General features: G+C 35.9%; 1 protein-coding gene across 1 annotated transcript in view; it reads left to right on the top strand.

The window, feature by feature from the left end:
* LOC131276392 (nephrocystin-3-like) overlaps window positions 1-17386 on the top strand; it is a 37258-nt gene that overhangs the window by 7242 nt on the left and 12630 nt on the right. The window contains 7 exon segments of the mRNA XM_071212455.1: window positions 11991-12065; window positions 13484-13657; window positions 14526-14608; window positions 15559-15700; window positions 15920-16009; window positions 16012-16062; window positions 16535-16632. Coding sequence (XP_071068556.1) covers window positions 11991-12065; window positions 13484-13657; window positions 14526-14608; window positions 15559-15700; window positions 15920-16009; window positions 16012-16062; window positions 16535-16632 — 713 coding nt within the window.

Here is a 17386-nt window from a genome sequence, read left to right as displayed (position 1 = left end):
TTGAGTACTACTTTGTGCCAGGCACTGTTTTGGTACTTGGGATACCAAATAAAATTGTAGACCTTTCTATTTCAGTGAGGAGAGACAGATAATAAATAAGTTTAATAAATAAGCAAAATATATATTATGTTAAAAGGTAACAAGTGCTGTAGAAAAATGATTGTAAAAATATAGGCAGGTCCCTACCTCACACCATATTACAAAAATCAACTCAAAATGGATCACGGGCTTGGGAGCAGGTGTAGCTCAGTGGTTGAATGCCTACTTTGCATGTAATGAGGCCCTAATCCCCATTACTCCTTTAAAAAAAAAGGATCAAGGACCTATATGTAAGAGACAGAAGTATCAGACTCCTTGAAAAAAACATAGGAAAGCATCTTCAGGACTTTGTGTTTAGCAGTGGTTTCTTAGACTTTATTCCTAAAGCAGAAGCAACAAAAGAAAAAATAGTTAAGTGGGACCTCATCAAAATTAAAAACTTTTGTGCCTCAAAGGACTTTATCATGAAAGTAAAACAACATCTTACATAATAGGAGAAGATATTTGGAAACCACATATCTGATAGAAGGTTTTATATTTTTTTATTTTACTTTTTAAAAAACATCAATTTTATTGATATACATTAATAAAGCATACAATTCATGCAAAGTATATAATCAGTGGTACTTTGTATAATCACATTCATCACTTCAGTCATTACTAGAGCATTTTCATTATTTCAATAATAATAAACAACAAGTGGACAAACAAGAAAATTCTTCACTTCTCAATTTTCTATGCTTTTCCTGCCGTACATAGCTGCTCTGTTTCTGGCTATCCCTGCACATTTATTTATTTTAAAGCAGTTTTATTGAGATATATTCCCATACCATACAATCTATCCAAAGTTTATAATCAATGGCTTTTAGTATAATCACAATGTTGTGAACTCATCATCACAGAAGATTTTGGAAATATTTCATTACTCCACAAAGAAAAACCCCACACTCCTTAGCAGTCACGTCTCAATCCCTCCATCCTTCCTCAGCCTTACATAACCACTAATCTAATTTCATCTTTTTAAATTGATTTATATTTACATTTTATATAAATGGAATCATACAATATGTTGTACTTTGTGTTTGGTTTCTTTCATTTAGCACAATATTTTTTGTCTGATATTAACATCTTGTAATGTTAACATAGTTCAGTTTCAAAGAAAAATGGTTTTATATATGCAATTTTACCCATATTCATAATTCACATGCAGTATTACCATACTATACATTCCCATGTTACATTTTTTAGCTTTCCTTTTAGTAATATGTGTGACCTTAGACATTCCCTTTAAACCACTGCCATGCCTACATAATAGTACTGCTAATTACAAACATGTTGTGCTTTCAGCTTTTCATTTCCAAAATTAACACACACCTGTTTTACAAATTCTGCACAAGTTAACCCTCAGCTCTCCATTCTCTAAGCTCATTCTATTTTCTGGTGACCCATACTCAAGTTATTAATTCCATGTACACAATATATTTAGTTCACAGTAGCACAATCATACAGCATTTGTCCTTTTGCATTTGGCTTGCTTTGCTCAACTTAATGTCCTCTAGCTCTATCCATGTTGTCATATGCTTTATGACTTCATTTCTTCTTACAGCTGCATAATATTCCATTGTGTGTATACATCACAGTTTGTTCATCCATCTATTGATGGACACCTGGGTTGCTTCTATCTCTTGGCAATCATGAATAATGCTGCTATGAACATCAGTGAGCAGATTTTCTGTTTGTGTCACTGCTCTCATTTCTTCTGGGTATATACCTAGTAGTAGTATTGCTGGGTCATGTGGCAAATCTATAGTCAACTTCTTTAGGAACTACCAAAGATTCCTCCACAGTGATTGTACCACTCTACATTGCCACCAAAATTGAGTAAGTGTTCCTATCTCTCCACATCCTCTCCAGCACTCATAGTTCTCTTTTTAATAGTGGCCATTCTAATAGGTGTGAAATGATATCTCATGTAGTTTTTATTTTTTTAAAAAAGAGACTTAATTTTATATTTTTTACAGTTTTCCTTTTTTTCCCTTATTCTCCCCTCCTCCCCCACTGCCCCATTATCTCCTCTCTGTGTCCATTCACTTTGTGTTCTTCTATGTCTGTTGTATTCTCATTAGGTGGCTCTGGGAACACATCCTGGGACCTTCCAGAGTGGGAGAGAGGTGATTATTCTCTTGCTCCACCTCATCTCCCTAGTTCACTGCGTCTCTTATTGTCTCTTCTCTGTGTCTTTTTTTGTTGTGTAATCTTGCTGCGTCAGCTTTCTGTGTGGGTGGCTCCTCCTGTGCAGGGCTGCACTCCTTGCATAGGGGACACCCCTGTGTGGGGCAACACTCCTTGTGCACAGCGCACTACACTTTGGCCAGCTCACCACATGGGCCAGGAGGCCCTGGGTATAGATTCTTGGACCTCCTAAACGAGAGGTGGAAGTTCTATGCATTGAGCCATTTCCTCTTCCCTGTAGTTTTGATTTACATTTCCATAATCTCTAGTGATGTTAAACATTTTTATCATGTGTTTTTTTGCCATTTGTATATCTTCTTTGGACAAAGGTATATTCAAGTCTTTTGATGTTTTTAATTGGATCATTTGTCTTTTTATTGTTAAGTTGTAGGATCTCTTTGTATGTCATGGATATTAAACCCTTACCAAATATGTGATTTCCAAATATTTTCTCCTATTGAGTCAGCTACCTTTTCATCCTTTTGACAAAATCCTTTGAGGTGTAAAAGTGTTTAATTTTGAGAAGGTCCCATTTATCTATCTTTTTCTTTTGTTGTGAATTCTTTGGGTATAAAGTCCAAGAAACCACAACCTATCACAAGGTCTTTAAGATGTTTCTCTACATTTTCTTCTAGTAGTTTTATGGTCCTGGCTTTTATAATTAGGTCCTTGATCATTTTGGGTTGGTTTTTATATAGGGAGTGAGATAGGGGTCCTTTTTCATTCTTTTGATTATGGATATCCAGTTCTCCCAGAACCACATGTTGAAGAGACAGTTTTGGCCCATTAACATAGCATTGGTAGGTTTGTAGAATGCCAATTGGCTGTAGAGTTGAGGGTTTATTTCTGGGCTCTCAATTCTATCCCACTGATTAATGTGTATCTTTATGTTTTGACTAGTATGTTTCAAGGTTAGGCAGTGAAATTCCTCACACATTGCTTCTCTTTTTTAGAATGCTTTTGGCTATTCAGTGCACTTTCCCTTCCAAATGAATTTGGGTAATTACCTTTTCTATTTCCTTAATGTAGGCTGTTGGAATTTTGAGTGGTATTGCATTGAATCTATAAATCATTTGGGAAGGATTGAAATCTTGATATTTGATCTTCCAGTCCATGACCACAGAATGTCATTCCGTTTGTTTAGATCTTCACTGATTGCTTTTAGTACTGTTTTGTAGTTTTCTGCATATAGGTCCTATACTTCTTTGGTTAAATTGATTCCTATGTATTTGAGTCTTTTTGTTGCTATTGTAGATGGAATTTTTACCCTGATTTCCTCTTCAGATTGTTCAATACTAGTGTACAGAAACCCTGCTGATTTTTGCATGTTGATCTTTTATCCTGCCACTTTGCTGAACTCATTTATTAGCTCAAGTAGCTAGAATGTCAGCACTTGTTTAATAACCATGGTGACAGTGGGCATCCTTGTCTTTTCCTGATCTTAGAAGGAAATCTTTCAGTCTCCTTTATCATAATAAGGAATTTTCCTTCTATTCCTATCTTTTGAAGTGTTTTTATCAAGAAACACTGGATTTTGTTGAATGCTTTTTCTGCATCAATCAAGATAATCATGTAGTTTCTTCCTTCAATTTATTAATATGGGGAATCACATTAATTTATTTTCTCATGTTAAACCACTCTTGAAAAGCAGGGATAAATTCCACCTGGATGTGGTGTATAAGTCATGATATGCTGTTGAATTCTATTTTCAAATATTTTGTTGAGAATTTTTGCATCTATGTTCATTACAGTTATTGAACTGTAATTTTCTTTTTTTATAGTATTTTTTAAAAAGATTTATTTATTTAATTATTTCTCTCTTCTCCCCCCCCACCCCAGTTGTCTCTTCTCTGTGTCTGTTTGCTGCATCTTCTTTGTCTACTTCTGTTGTTGTCAGCGGCATGGGAATCTGTGTTTCTCTTTGTTGCGTCATCTTGTTATGTCACTTCTCCGTGCGTGTGGCACCATTCCTGGACTGGCTGCACTTTCTTTCGCACTGGGTGGCTCTCCTTATGGAGCGCACTCCTTGCACATAGGGCTCCCTATGCAGGGGACACCCCTGCATGGCAGGGCACTCCTTGTGCACATCAGCACTGCGCATGGGCCAGCTCCACACGGGTCAAGGAAGCCCGGGGTTTGAACTGCAGACCTCCCATGTGGTAGATGGATGCCCTAACCACTGGGCCAAGTCCACTGCCCTTTTATAGCATCTTTATCTGGCTGTGGCATTAGGGTGGTGTTAGCCTTCATAAAATGTTTTGGATAATTTTCCCTTCTCTTCAATATTTTGGAAGAGTTTAAACAGGATTGGTCCTGGAGTTTTCTTTGTTGGGAGATTTTTGATGATAGATTCAATCTTTTTAAAAGTGATTGGTTTGTTAAATTCTTTTATTTCTTGTAGTGTCAGTGTGGGTGGTTTGTGTTTTTCTAGAATTTGTCCATTTCATCTAGGTGGTTTAGTTTGTTCCCATACAGTTTCTCATAATATCCTCTTATAATCCTTTTTATTTTGTGGGATCAATCGTAATTTCCCCCCTTTCATTTCTGATTTTATTTATTTGCATCTTCTCTCTTTTTTTCTTTGTTAGTCTAACTAAGGATTTTTCAATTTTTATTGATCTGAAAGAACCAGATTTTGGTTTTGTTGATTTTCTCTATTTTTTGTTTCATTTATTTCTGCTCTAATCTTTATTATTTCTTTCCTTCTGATTTCTTTGGGAATGGTTTGCTGTTCTTTTTCTAATTTCTTCAGTTGTTCAGTTAGATCTTTGATTTTTAGTTCTTTTTTCTTTTTTTTTTTTTGATATATGTGTTTAGGGCTATACATTTCCCTCTCAGCACTGCCTTTGCTGTATCCCATAAGTTTAGATAAGCTATGTTCTCATTTTCATTACTAATTTCACTTACTTCTTTGGCCCACTGATTATTTAGGAGTGTGTTTTTCAGCCTCCACACATTTGTGATTTTACTTCTATCCCATCTATTATTGATTTCCAGTTTAATTCCATTGGAACCTGAAAATGTGCTTTATATACTTTCATTCTTTTTGTTTTATTGAGACCTGGCTTGTGACCTAACATGTGGTATATCCTGGAGAAAGACCCATGAGCACTTGAGAAGAATGTATAACTTGCTGATTTGGGAGGCAGTATTCTATATATGTCTGCTAGGTCTAGCTCATTTATCAGATTGTTCAAGTTCTCTGTTTTCTTGTTGATCTTCTATCTTGTTGTTCCATATAATGATATGAGTGGTGTGTTGAAGCCTCCAACTATTGTTGTGGGTATGTCTGTTTCTCCATTCAGTTCTGCCAGATTTTGCCTCATGTATTTTGGGGTACCCTGGTTAGGTAATAGACATTTATGATTGTTAATTCTTCCTGGTGGATTGTCCCTTTTATTAATATATAAGGGCCTTTTGTATCTCTCATAACTTTTTTACATTTAAAGTCTGTTTTGTCCAAAATTAGTATAGCTACCCATGCTCTTTTTTGGCTATTGTTTCCATGAAGATCTCTTTTTCCAACCTTTCACTTTCAACCAGTTTGTATCCCTGCATCTAAAGGAGTCTCTTGTAGGCAGCATGTGGATGGCTCATGTATTTTTTTTAAAGATTTTATTTTATTTTATTTTATTTTATTTTATTTTATTTTATTTTATTTTATTTTATTTTATTTATTTATTTCTCTCCCCTTCCCTGTCACCCCAGTTGTCTGCTCTTTGTGTTCATTCACTGTGTGTTCTTCCATGACCGCTTCTATCCTTGTTAGCAGCACCTGGAATCTGTGTCTCTTTTTGTTGCATCATCTTTCTGCATCAGCTCTCCATGTATGCGGTGCCATTTCTGGGCAGGCTGCACTTTCTTTCACACTGGGTGGCTCTCCTTACAGGGTGCACTCCTTGTGCACAGGGCTCCCCTATGTGGGGGACATCCTTGCGCACATCAGCACTGCATATGGGCCAGCTCTACACAGGTCAAGGAGGCCTGGGGTTTGAACTACAGACCTCCCATATAGTAGGCTGATGCCCTATCCATTGGGCCAAATCCGCTTCCCATGGCTCATTTATTTTTAATCCATTCTGTCAGCCTATATCTTTTGATTGGGAGTTTAAGACATTCACACTCAATGATATTCCTGTAAGTTAATTATTTACTTCCACCATTTTATTCTTTGATTTTCATATGTCATCTTATTTTCCTCTGTCTTATTTACTCTTGGGTTATTCTTTCTGCTATTCTTGTCTACAGTACTCTCCTGCAAGCTTCTCTCTCTTGTCTTTTTCTTTTAGTCTGTAAGGCTCCCTTAATATTTCCTGCAAAGGTGGATTCTTTTTTATGAACTTTCTTAGTTTTTGTTCATTTTTGAATATTTTAAACTCACTTTCATATTTGAAGGACAGTTTTGCTTGATAAAGAATTTTTGGCTGGCAGTTTTTCTTTTTTCATCTCTTAATTGTATCATACCACTGTCTTCTAACCTCCCTGGTTTCTGATGAGAAATCTACAGTAAGTCTCATTTGGCATCCCTCACATGTGATGGTTTGTTTCTCCCTTGCTGCTCTGAGAATTTTCTCTTTATCTTTGATGTTTGATCTTCTGAGTAATATGTGTCTTGTGGTAGGTCTATTCAGATTTATTCTGATTGGGATACATTGTGCTTCTTGGACATGTAAATCCATTTCTTTCATGAGTGTTGGGAAATTTTCAGCTATTATTTCCTCAAATACTCTTTCTGCCCCTTTTCCCTTCCCTTCTCATGACATATACATCATTGCATTTTTGTGTTACCATTCAACTTCCTGAGCCCCTGCTCATTTTTTCCATTCTTTTCTCTCTGTGTTCTTTTCTATCTTCAATTTTGTCTGTTCTGTCTTCTGTATCACTTATTCTTTCTTCTGTCATTTCGAATTTGCTGTTATATGTTGCTAATGTGTTTCTAATCTTACCTTTCATGTCTTTCCTTGCCATGAGCTCTCTTACTTTTCTGTTCAGTTTTTCTGGTTCTTCTTTGTGCTTCATCCATGTTTTCTTGCTGTTATCTCTTTAGCCATATTGTCTTTCAATTCATTAATTTTCTTTTGGAAATTTGTGTACATCTCATTGATTAGTTGTCTCAGATTCAGTGTCTCTTTTGGAGCTTTGGTCTATTCCTTTCCCTGGGCCATTTCTTCCATTTTCTTAGTATGGCTTGTAATTTTTTGCTGATGTCTAGGAATCTGGTTAGGAAGGTGAGTTTACTCAGATGCTCAATCACTCTTTCATAGGAACTTAGTGGGAAAAAGCTGTGTGTTATTCCTGTTCTTTGATTCTTGCTTTAACCTGATCTGGGTCTTTAGGATTGTCCCTGTTAGTTGCTCAAATCTGGACCTGGACCCAGTAATGGGTTGCAGACCTGCTTCCAAGGGCCTTGGGAAAGGAGGTTGTAAAGGCCGGATAAAATTTTTTTTTACAGGTAGTAAGAAAAGGTATATTTATTATTGCACAGTGTCTTTCAATACATTTGAAAAAGTCATTCATATTTATTATCATGCTATTTTTCTTAAGAAAAAAAATTGTTACCATTTCACAACTCTGCTAATACCACATAATGCCACAAATGTTTTAATTTCAATAATAAAAGCATTAAAAAACCTTTTTTCTCTCTTTTAATATGTTCTTCCTCCCAGTCCACATATTTTCCCCTAAAATCATTTGTAAGAATTTTGAAGATTAAACTTTGCCACAATTGTGTCTTGGTGTGGAAGTATTAAAGTATAAAAGTAAAACCTGCAGCATTAAAGAACAGATACAAATAAGAAATGTGGATCTGACAACATATCCAACTTCACTACTAATCAAAAAAGGACAAAAGCAAGATTGTACTTCCAATTTTTAAATTGTAATAAATACACGCCAAAAATGCTTGTACATGGAGAATTGATCTACGTTCATGTCTTTCAGATGGATTCTCAAGTATCGAGATTGTAGTTCAAAACCTATGAACATTTGCAGACATTTGAAGAATATTTTCAAAGTATTTTACAGAAGGACAACACCAAAGCATATTTCTACCAGCTATGAATGAGAGCATCTCTCTTACTGCTGGCAAGCATGAAAATTGACAATTTAAAAATAGAAAGATTTTCCACCAAAGTTAATGGACAAAACATTTGAAATCATATTTGCTTTAATTTCCTCCCATGCACTTCCTTAGTTCTCCAGCAGAAGGCGATTGTTGGCAGCCTCATTTCAAATCCTGGTTGGAGTATGTTTGCTGCAACAGGGACCATATCAGTGTGATAGAGGATCCTGCCCGGAAGTTAAGAGCCTTATATTCAAAGTTCTCTGAGGCAGTTCTCCAGCCTTTGCTGGCAGTCCCATCCCTTTCCTGAGGTAGGGAATAAGTCCACTCCCCTCTGTCTTCAACCAGTCCAGGTCAGTAGAGAGGGAGATTGAGAGGGTCGGCTCTCCTTAGCCCCTTGGTGGCTTCCAGGACAAACAATGGTGCAGCCCCACCTGTCCGGGACAGGTTCGTGGGCACAGCAGACCAGATTTGTGGGTCAGAAGCTGAGTCAGCCTTGGGCTGCATTCCTCTCTCCCCCCTTTCTGAGGAGCTGGATCTCTGGGGCCCCCTTTGTCTGTAGCTGCAAGCCCCAAGGCCTGGGAATTCAAGAGTGTCTATAGGATGAGGAAGTTGCCAGACTTGCTCCTTCTAACTTACAGTTTTACCAATGTGATTCTTTTCCTTTGCCCCTCTCTCTTCTGGGCAGGGTCCAGCCTTCTGGTATGCTAAGCCCTACAAGATATTTTTCCAGGCCATTTCTGCCTGTCCTCTAGCTATTTTTCTGGAAGAGAAGAGAGTCCTATGTCTTTCTCCATCTTTCTCTGATAGAGCTTTAATTTCCAGAATATATAAAGAAATCTTGCAACTTAACAAAAAAGACATATAACCTAGTTTAAAAAAATAAGCAAAAGATTTGAATAGGCATTTCTCCAAAGAAAATATCTGAATGGCCAGAAAGCTCATGAAAAGATTCTCAACATCATTAGCCATCAGAGAAATCAAATCAAAATCACAATGAGATACCATTTCATACCCATTAGAATGACGGCTGTTAAAGAGGTGGAAAATGGCAATTATTGGAAAGGATGAAGAGAAATAGGAACACTAATTCATTGCTGGTGGCAAAGTGAAATGGTGCAACTTCTGTGGAAGACAGTTCGGCAGTTCCTCAGACAATTAGGTATAGAATTACTTGATGACCTGGCAATCCCACTACTAGGTATACAACCAAAAGAACTGAAAACTAGGATTTTTTCCACACTGATGTTCATAGCAGCCTTCTCCATAGTTGCCAAAAGATGAAAGTAAGCCAAGTGTCCATCAGCGGATGAATGGATCAAAAAATGTGGTGCGAATATATATATACAGTGGAACACTGTTCAGCCATTAAAAGGAGTGAAGTTCTGATGCATGAGACAACATGGATGACCTTGAAGACATCATGTTGAGTGAAAAAAGCCAGACATAAAGGACCAGTATTGTGTGATGTCACTGACATGAAATAATTTTAATAAGCAGACTCGTAGAGTCAGAATCTAGAATGTGGGTTACCAGGAAATGGGGTGGGGATAGGGAATGGAATGTGAGGCATAAAATGTACGGGGTTTTATTTGAAACGATGGAAATGTTTTGGTATAATGCATGATGGTGATGGTAGCACAATATTGTGAATGTACTTAACAGCACTGAAATACATATCTGGATGTAATTAAAAGGGGGAAGACTAGGTTGTATATATGGTCGTAGAGTAACAATTTTTAAAAACTCTGTGGAACTGCACTACACAAACAGTGAGCCTTAAATTAAACCTTGAGCTATAGTTAATAGTACAATTATAAAAATTATCTGGTTCAGAATATACTTGGCAGAGGAAAGAGCAGGAGCGGAGGAAATGGGAGTGAGCCTGGCACGTTTAGGGAGAGAACAGAGGCCAGTGTTGCTAGAGCAGAGTGACGGAGAAGAGCAGAGGAGGAGAGAGAGCCAGAGGCAGCAAGTGGCCTGATCGTGAAGAACCTTAGAGACCATTTAAATAACCTTGGCTTTTCGTTTTTGGAATGGCATAGGAGCCGTTGGAGGACTTGAAGCAGTAGAATGACAGGATCTGACGTGGTCGTGTGACAGTGATGTCTTAAGCTGCTGTGTTGAGAGTAGACCTTGGTTTGGAGGGTCGTGGGGGAAAGCAAAGTCAGGGAGCTATTGTAGTGTTCCAGGCAGGAGACGCTGGTGGCTTGGACCAGGGTGGTAGTAGAGGGGGCCATGAGAAGTGGCTGGATTCTGGATAAATTTTTGACAGTAGAGCCAACCAGGTTTCCTAATGGATTAGATGTGGATAGAGAGGAGAGAAATAAATAGCAATATATGACTACAGATATGCTTTGTGAGTGGCCATGACAGGTTCTTCTCTGTGCTTTTCTCGCAAGGACTGAGTCTTCTCTCTGCTCACTGAGGATTAGTGTAAAGAGAAGCCTTTTTATAGTGACCTTTCTAAGAACATTGGGAAAAACAAAAAACTGAGGATGGGTTTGAGAGATGCGTGGCAGGATTTTCGAACAAATTATAGGCTTTGCAATACTGTAGACTGAGATACCTTGATATATGTGTTTATAATTAGTGTTAAGAGTATATTGAAAACAACTCTAGGATTTCTGTGCCCAGCCAGAATTTTTCTTTGCATCTTTTAATGTGGAAAAGACAGTTTGAGACTAGCAGAGATTAAACCAAAGAACTTTAAGGATAAAAAGAAGTGTACTTTTATTATAGTTCATCTCCAGAACCATTTCATTCTTTGTTTTAATTATTTTAGTATCAAGCTACTCTTTCAGGTCCCATGAGAAAAGATATTAATTCCTATCACTTACCTTTATCCTATAAATACTGCTTTTTAAAAGCAATATACTAGAATGCTGAATTTATTTAATCAAAATAAGAGTAAAATAAGCTCTCTCTACCATGATTTATACTTGTAAATGTAAAATGAATTTCCATGCCAATTCACTTGATAGGCTTTTTGAAACCATTCTAGTTTAATATTCTAATCTTATCAAATATTAATCATTTATTAACCATATGTATGTTCTTTATAGATAGGACATTCTTCTTTCAGTAAACTCAGCAAAGTACCATTTTTATATAGCAAAGTATCATTTTGCTTTTTATATTTTGTAGAGTTATAACTGCTGGTATAAAATTTGATACTGGTGTATTTCAAAGGTTATTTATGTTGAGTGGTATGGAAATAAGACAGAATTTGCACACATAGGCAAAAAAAATGTATACTTTTTGTTTTGTTGTAACATTGTCCACATAAAATCCCCTATAACTGAATGCTCTGGAAAATATAAAAATACAGACTCCATGTGACCAATGTGTGACCTCAGACATATTACTGAACTTACCTAGTTTCCTTCTACGTAAAGTGGGGATAATAATATTTTCCCTGTAGAATTGTTGTGAGGATAAATGTAAAGTACTTAGAACAGTCCTGGTGCATAATCTAGCATTATAAAATTGTTTATCCCTATATGGGAACTCTGTATTTTATGCATGATTTTTCTGTAAACACACAACTTCCCTAATTAAAAAAATGTATAAAAAAGTGTTTACCACTACTACTCCCTCCCCCTTCTGTTATTCTTATTTTTGTATATCTTACTTTCACACTTCTCTTTTTTTCCAGCTCATTGATCACTCAGGAGATCCTGTAGAAGGAGTATATAAAACTTATGTTTATGTAGAAAACATTATTAAACAGGTACATATGCAAACCCTGTAAGATTTTCACCTAAAATATCTTAGACTGTTTTCCGTAAAATGGAGTTTTCCAGAGAAAACCACTTTTTTTTTCAAACCACTTGTTATTTACAAACAATGCGGCTGTTTCTGTTGTCAGTTCATCCTCACGATCTTACCATGATATTTCTCGCACTAGACATCTTTCTTTCTCGTCTTTCTCACAGAGCTCTCTGGTGCTTGAATGCTTGTTATATGTAAAATATATTTCAAAAGTGCCAGTTCAAAGGTAAGTATTTGAGGAAAACTTTAGTTTTTTGCAATAGAGTCTCCTTAACTTCCCTGTACACTTTGAATTTTTATGTATCAGAAAAGTCCTTCTCAAATGTTTCCACCACATGATCCCTGACAGGAGAGAAGAAGCCAGCTCACCTCTAGGGTCTGAGAACAGAGGACCACAGAGGTGTCTCAAGGTCAAACTTTCTTTGAAGCTTCAAGTATTATCTTGAGGTTTTGTAAGAGTTATATATTCTGCTCAGTAGTATGCCTGTTTATATTTAATATAAAAATCAGCTTTAAAGTATACATTAGCAAAAATGCTAATAATGATTATAAAACAAAATAGCCCCATCTTCAAGTAAAACGCATATTAAAGGAAAATATACCATGGTTAGCCCCTTGACCACCTCCCCAGGGTACTGGGGACCTATTGAGAAGCAGGGGATTAGATTATCTTTTCTGATTAATTTGCATTACCAGCATGGAGATTTGTTAGCTCAGAAGAGTAAGCTCCAAACCTAATGATATGAGTTCTGCCAACACTATTTGTGGAGTATTCTTTAGTCTAAAGGCTATTACCGATTTTGATCGTGTCGTTAACATTGTGAATTTTAGGATCATGATAAGTAAAATGCATTGGGTAGAATGAATAGCCACATATAAAAATGAACTTATTAACCATCTTCTAATGCTTGAAGGACACACAACATATTTTCAGTCATCTAATATGAAGACTAGACATAACGGCAGAGGTATTTGATACCAAGAAACCCCATCTTAGTAATTAAATTCTTATAAAATGTAACACAATCTATTTCTCAGGCATTAATACAAATCTTTAAAATTTTTCATCCACCAGATATAACCAAAGATATTGTGAAACATTTTTCAGGAAACAAGTTCCATAAGATTCAAATACCCCCCTAGCTTTATTTTTAATAAAAGGAAAAGGTTTTCTTTTTTATTGTTTTTAGTATTTCCTTTTTTTCTCAATTGGTGTTTGTTTTTATAACTATAGACATATTTTTGTAGTTGTACTAAGGCCTCCTGGCTTGGATTTGCCTTCATAAGTAGGTAAAGCTCACTGCAGACCTGTGTGCTGTCCCACACTGCAAGGTTTTTATACTCATTCATTTTCATGTGCTTGTTCTTGGTGTTTAGGACATACTGGGCTTTGAGAACACAGACCTGGAGAGTAAGGATTTGGGCAGTGAAGATTCCATTCCAGAAGAAGATGATTTTGGTGATGTTCTGTGGGACATACATGATGAACAAGAGCAAATGGAAACTTTTCGACAGGCTTCTAATTCAACCCATGAGTTGGGATTTGAGAAAGTAAGCATGCTTGTTCCAACAGAGATCAGTCCCCATTTAATGGCTGTGTTGTGATTGTGTTCCCACCTAAACAGAGTCAAGGTGAAGACTGCCCTTATGCTTTGATTATCCATGTTGAGATGCAGTTAAGTTTATTGTATAGTGAAAGAGTCAAATAAACTTATAAACATCAAACATTTTCATCTATAGATTACGATTTATAACCCACATGCTCATTATGCCACCATCTGTAACCACCCAGACCAAGATTAGGATTTTAGGAAGCCTGGTAGAAATAGTAAGGCAATTCTTAGAAGAATCAAATTATTAAAACATTCAGAAAACAAAGCACAGAAGTTTATCCAATAGGCAGATTAGTCCCTTTTTATTGGTCTAATCAACATCCTTAAATATCTGAACAAATTAGTAGAATTTGAAGTGCAAAAGAATCTATGTCCAAGTTCAAAAAATACTTAATAATGTAAAAAATCTGTGTAAGAACTAATATGTTAAAGAATATTATAGTAGCTAACATCAACATCTGTGCTTTAATAATTTAGACTGCCTGGGTTTGTGTCCTGTCTCCACCGTTTCGTACCTGTGGATTTTGATCAAGTTACTCAACCACACTAAGCTTGGATTCTCTTGTCTGTAAAGCGAGAACTAACATAATACCTCAGAGGGCTACTGAGGATTTGATAAAACAATACATGCAAAGTTTTTAGCAGAATACTTACATAGTAAGTGATAGATTAGTCATTTTATTTATTTTATGAGAGAGGTATTATTACTATTATTAACTAAATGATGGAGGATGATTATAAGTCAACTGTATTTAGTATTCTGGGGCATGTGCATCATCACAATTTAAATTCCCTTTTGTTTCTAGTATTACCAAGGACTTAATGATCTAGTGGCAGCACCAGCACCAATTCCACCTCTTCTTGTATCTGGAGGACCAGGTTCTGGAAAGTCTTTTTTTTTTTTTATCCAAGTGGTATGATGCAGTGCAAACTGTTGTTGTTTTATGTTGTTGTTGTCTAAATTGCTGAATTCATTCAACAGAACACCTTATTGCATGTCTGGCTTCCTGTGTGACCTGTACAAAACATTAAAGAGAAAAGGAGTAAAGTAATAGGCTCATGCCCGAAGTATATATATAATTTGGATATAAGAGAAAGATATAGGTTAACAAAGAAATAGGAATGGTGGGCATTTGTACTTACATACATAATTTATATAGAAGCACTAAGGGAATGCTGTGTAGGGAAGTAGGGCTGTGTGGTGTGGAATTAGGTGAATTATGGAGGTGATGTGCTTTTATTTTCAAACATTGACTTCATCTTAAAGGTTTCATTGAGATTTTAAATATTTGAAACCATAAGACAAATATGCGCTATTTAGAATGAAATCAATCTTAAAGAACACCAAAAGGCAGGATAACTGTTACCATGAATGCAATCTAATTCTTTTAATCATGGACTTCAAATAATATGAGAATAAATTTTTTTCTTTCATTTTAGTTTATTACAATACTTAAAAATAAAAGAAATAGTAAGATATTCTTTCACTCATAAATATCATTTACATTGAAGTGTTAGCATATGTTTCCTTTTTATTGCCCTTTTAAGTCATATTTGGGAAATAATATTTTTATACTTAATAATGAAAGATACATTCATTTTACAAATGCCTTAACCTCCAGTACAGACTACTGTACTTAAATTAGTTTATGCCAATTTGTAATTAGAATGGATCTATAATTACTTTTGAAAGTTTATTTAAAGGATCAACAAATGGAGTAAAAATGTAAATCTCTGTATTTATGAAGGTGGCTGACCATGTGGTGCCTGAAGGTGGCATTTGATGTTTAGTGAATTGTGAGTTCTTTTTTGTTGTTGACAGTAAAGGGGCTTCATTAGTCTTCAAAAAAGTCTTATCTTTTTTTGGATTCAGTTACAACAGAAGAATTCCCCTAACACACTAATTCTTTCTCATTTTGTGGGGAGGCCCATGTCAACTAGCTCAGAGTCTTCCTTAATTATTAAGTGACTCACTTTAAAGGTATAGTATGCCAGCTTTTAGAACATTTAGCATTTTAATTCAGATTCTGAGATTGTTGAGGTGGGTAAGTCCCTGATGATAAACCAATTTTCATTGGTATCCATTTGTTTTGATTTTGTAGAAGCTTTCAAATCAACACTTTATACACCTGGGTCATCCTGGCGACTCAATTTGGGTTTAAAAGTAGGGCTGGAATATTTCCCACTAGCTGTAATAAAGTGTCTCTCTCTTAATTGGCATGTGTTCTTATCTTGTAGTTGATGCAGTAAGCTTCTTGAGGAGTTTCCACGTTGGCTAGAAAAGCTCTCTAGGCCCACCATCAGGGCAGCAGCAGCATCATTGATTCTATAGATCAAGTTCAGGTACTGTTTTCACTTTGTAAACTACTAATATACTCAGGCAAAAATATTAGTAATGGCTGTAGCAGGCTTTCACATGATGTATTTGTGAGAAGAGGTTGATGTTGTTTATTTTATTTTTGCTTAACTCCTAGGGAGGAAGCATGTGGATAAAAGTATACCTTATGTCAGTAGACACTAGTATCTTTTTGGGAAAGTCCAACTGCATTAACACAATTAGCAAAGAATGGTCACTTTGGCATATTTTTAGAAGCCTTAATGTTTTCTTAAGTGTTCAGAATTCAGAGCAGTAATAACAGTGTTTTACTATTTGTTCTTTTAATGTTCTAAGAGAAATAATCCCAAAATAAGATATCCTTAATTAATAACAGAGTAAGAGAAACTTAATGAGAATTCCATTTTACTTGGGGAGCTTTTATTGGGTTGTCTAGTAGATTTTAAATTAATAGATTGATTTTGTTTTTATATTTTTAAGCAAGTTGAAAAACACGTGAAATGGCTGATAGATCCACTGCCAGTGAATGTAAGAGTAATTGTTTCTGTGAATGTAGAAACTTGCCATCCAGCATGGAGGTAGGATGCTAACTTTTAGATTACATAAAGTGTTTCAAGTGCAAATAAGGAAACTGTTTTTGATATGTGTTTGTTGTTTTCATATTTTTCATGTAAGTATCAGTGAGGATGGGAGAAATGGATGAATTAAAGTAAAGATAGAATCTGTAGGATCTGGAGAAGTTTAGATGTGACAGGTGAGAGAGAAGGAAAAGATATACAAGTTTCTGACCTGAGAATTCAAGTAAATTGTGGTTCCATCTGCTGACATAGGAATCACAAAGAAGGCTCAGGTTTGTGGGGGAAAGATCCTGAGTTTAGTTTTTAGACATGATTAGTTTGAGCTGCCTATTGTAGCTCCAAGTAGCAATGTCTAGTGGGCAGTTTAATTTATGGATGAGGAGAACAGGGAGTGCCAGGCAGGGGTGATATCCTGGAGAACTGTTTTTCTGTTTAGACATTTTTCTCCTAATTGCCTCCTCCCCATGAAATGTTAATACCACACATATTCTGTATATCAGTGTATGTGTGTATGATATGTATGTATGTCTGTGCTTGTGCATAAAAAGAATAAGCTTTTTTCACACACACCACCTCCCTCAACCAATTTGCACCATCCTTGTGAGAATGCATGCTGTAGGAAAATTAAATTCAGACTGGATTATATGTACCTATGGAACATGCTGTGTCTTTTCTTCTTCTTAAAGGAACCAATACCTACGTTTTACTTTTCCTGATTGTATAGAACATAGAATTAGAATGGTTTACCACCTAC

The sequence above is a fragment of the Dasypus novemcinctus genome, chromosome 28, assembly GCF_030445035.2.
Source record: "Dasypus novemcinctus isolate mDasNov1 chromosome 28, mDasNov1.1.hap2, whole genome shotgun sequence".
NCBI lineage: Eukaryota > Metazoa > Chordata > Mammalia > Cingulata > Dasypodidae > Dasypus > Dasypus novemcinctus.
This window is presented reverse-complemented; position numbering and strand designations above follow the sequence as displayed.